Source organism: Phragmites australis, chromosome 8 (genome assembly GCF_958298935.1).
Source record: "Phragmites australis chromosome 8, lpPhrAust1.1, whole genome shotgun sequence".
Taxonomy (NCBI): domain Eukaryota; kingdom Viridiplantae; phylum Streptophyta; class Magnoliopsida; order Poales; family Poaceae; genus Phragmites; species Phragmites australis.
In genome coordinates, this window is record NC_084928.1 from 23,289,916 (window position 1) to 23,291,485 (window position 1,570).

The following is a 1,570-nucleotide window of genomic DNA, read 5'->3' on the forward strand; positions in this document are numbered from 1 at the left end:
GTCTCCATTGGTGGGCGCCGCGCCAAGCTGCTTCGCGATACTTCTCAGCGGGCCCCTGCATCCGTGGTCGTGCTCCCTGACCAGTAGCTTGACATGCGCGCCGATTTTGGTGCGGACCAGTCTCATGACTGATTCGGATGAAGTGATACCGATCGAGTCGGAAGTTGGAACCGAGTCGGAAGTTGGAACCACACCACTGATTCGATCGGATGGCATCGCCTATATATGTCGTAACGAGATGCCCCATGTTTCCACCGTATCCTAGCTAGCTATTCGTCCAAGCGCCATGGCCGCCGTCCGTTCCGTGTGGTCGGACAACTTCGCCGCCGAGTCCGCCGTCCTCTTCGACGTCGCGCCGCACGCCACCCACGTCGCGTTCAACGTGCAGTACCCTGGCTGCATCTTCCACGGCGACGGCAAGACCCACTACACGAACCTCACCGCTGAGGAGCGCTACGCGCTCGTCCGGGCGAACGTGAACCCCCTCCAGCCGCTGCAGGTCGGCCTCGCCGTCCGCACCGACGATGGCCGGCTCCTCGCGTGGGAGTTTAACCTCTCCAACTTCGACATCGCCTCCGACGTCTGCTACCGCTGCGCGCCGGACTCCATCGCGTACCTCGCCAGCCGCGGGGTCGACTTCTGGAAGCTGAAGTACGATGGGATCCCCGGGTACAGGCTCCGGTGGCTGCTCCGGGACTCCGGCCTGATCAGAGCCCGGCCGGCGTGGGCCACTTTCGCCGGCGCGTTCCACGTCGCCTACTTGCTCAAGATCATGATCGGCGAGTATCTTCCCACCAACCTCGACGGCTTCATGAACCTGGTGCGCCAGAAGATCGGCGCGCACGTCTACGACGTCAAGCTCCTGGCCAGAGAGCACGACCACGGATGCAGGGGTCCGCTGAAGCTAATCGCGAAACAGCTGGGCGCCGCGCCGAGCGTGGAGGCGGAGACGGCGCTTGCCGGAGAGGCTGCCGTGCTGGCGTTGCAGTCTTTCGAGGTTCTTAAGGACAAGCTTGGAAACAACACTGGCAAGTACAGCAGCGAGCTGTGCGGCATCCAGACTTTCTAGTACAGTCACCATGACGCAAGATGGATGATGCAACTGGTTAGAGCAATTCAGGGAGAATTCGAGGCACAGATGCTAAGGTCTTCGTTCTGTAGCTTCGTTAGCATCTTTTGAGACCCACCATTTACAGGTCTGCGATACATGTAAAATAATTCTGATATTTCTGTATTCAGATTAGGCCTGGTTTATGTTTCGCGAACCAGCAGATAAGAATTTGTAACAAAGTCAATTGAACAAATTTGTAACGCAACAGTAGATACTATTGCCACTGGACACCAACTGTAGAATCCCAATCACAGCCATCAAAATTGAACTGAGTCCAGAGATACAATGGGAAGGGCAAAACTATGCTGTCATAAAGGCATAGAGTTTCCTGCAAAATAATGTAAGGCAACCTTGTGTCAGAATATACTGCTCTAATGCATCCAGGATACTGACAACTGTTACTATATCTATAGGCACATTTATGAAAAGACCTCTAGAAAATAGGATAAATTATAGTAG

At 55.2% G+C, this 1,570-nt stretch overlaps 1 protein-coding gene across 1 annotated transcript; it reads left to right on the top strand.

The window, feature by feature from the left end:
- The first annotated feature begins 286 nt into the window (after window positions 1-286).
- Window positions 287-1,069, top strand: LOC133927668 (probable CCR4-associated factor 1 homolog 9). The gene has a single exon (XM_062374106.1). The coding sequence runs from the start codon at window positions 287-289 to the stop codon at window positions 1,067-1,069; it is 783 nt and encodes a 260-aa protein (XP_062230090.1).
- The last annotated feature ends 501 nt before the right edge of the window (window positions 1,070-1,570 follow it).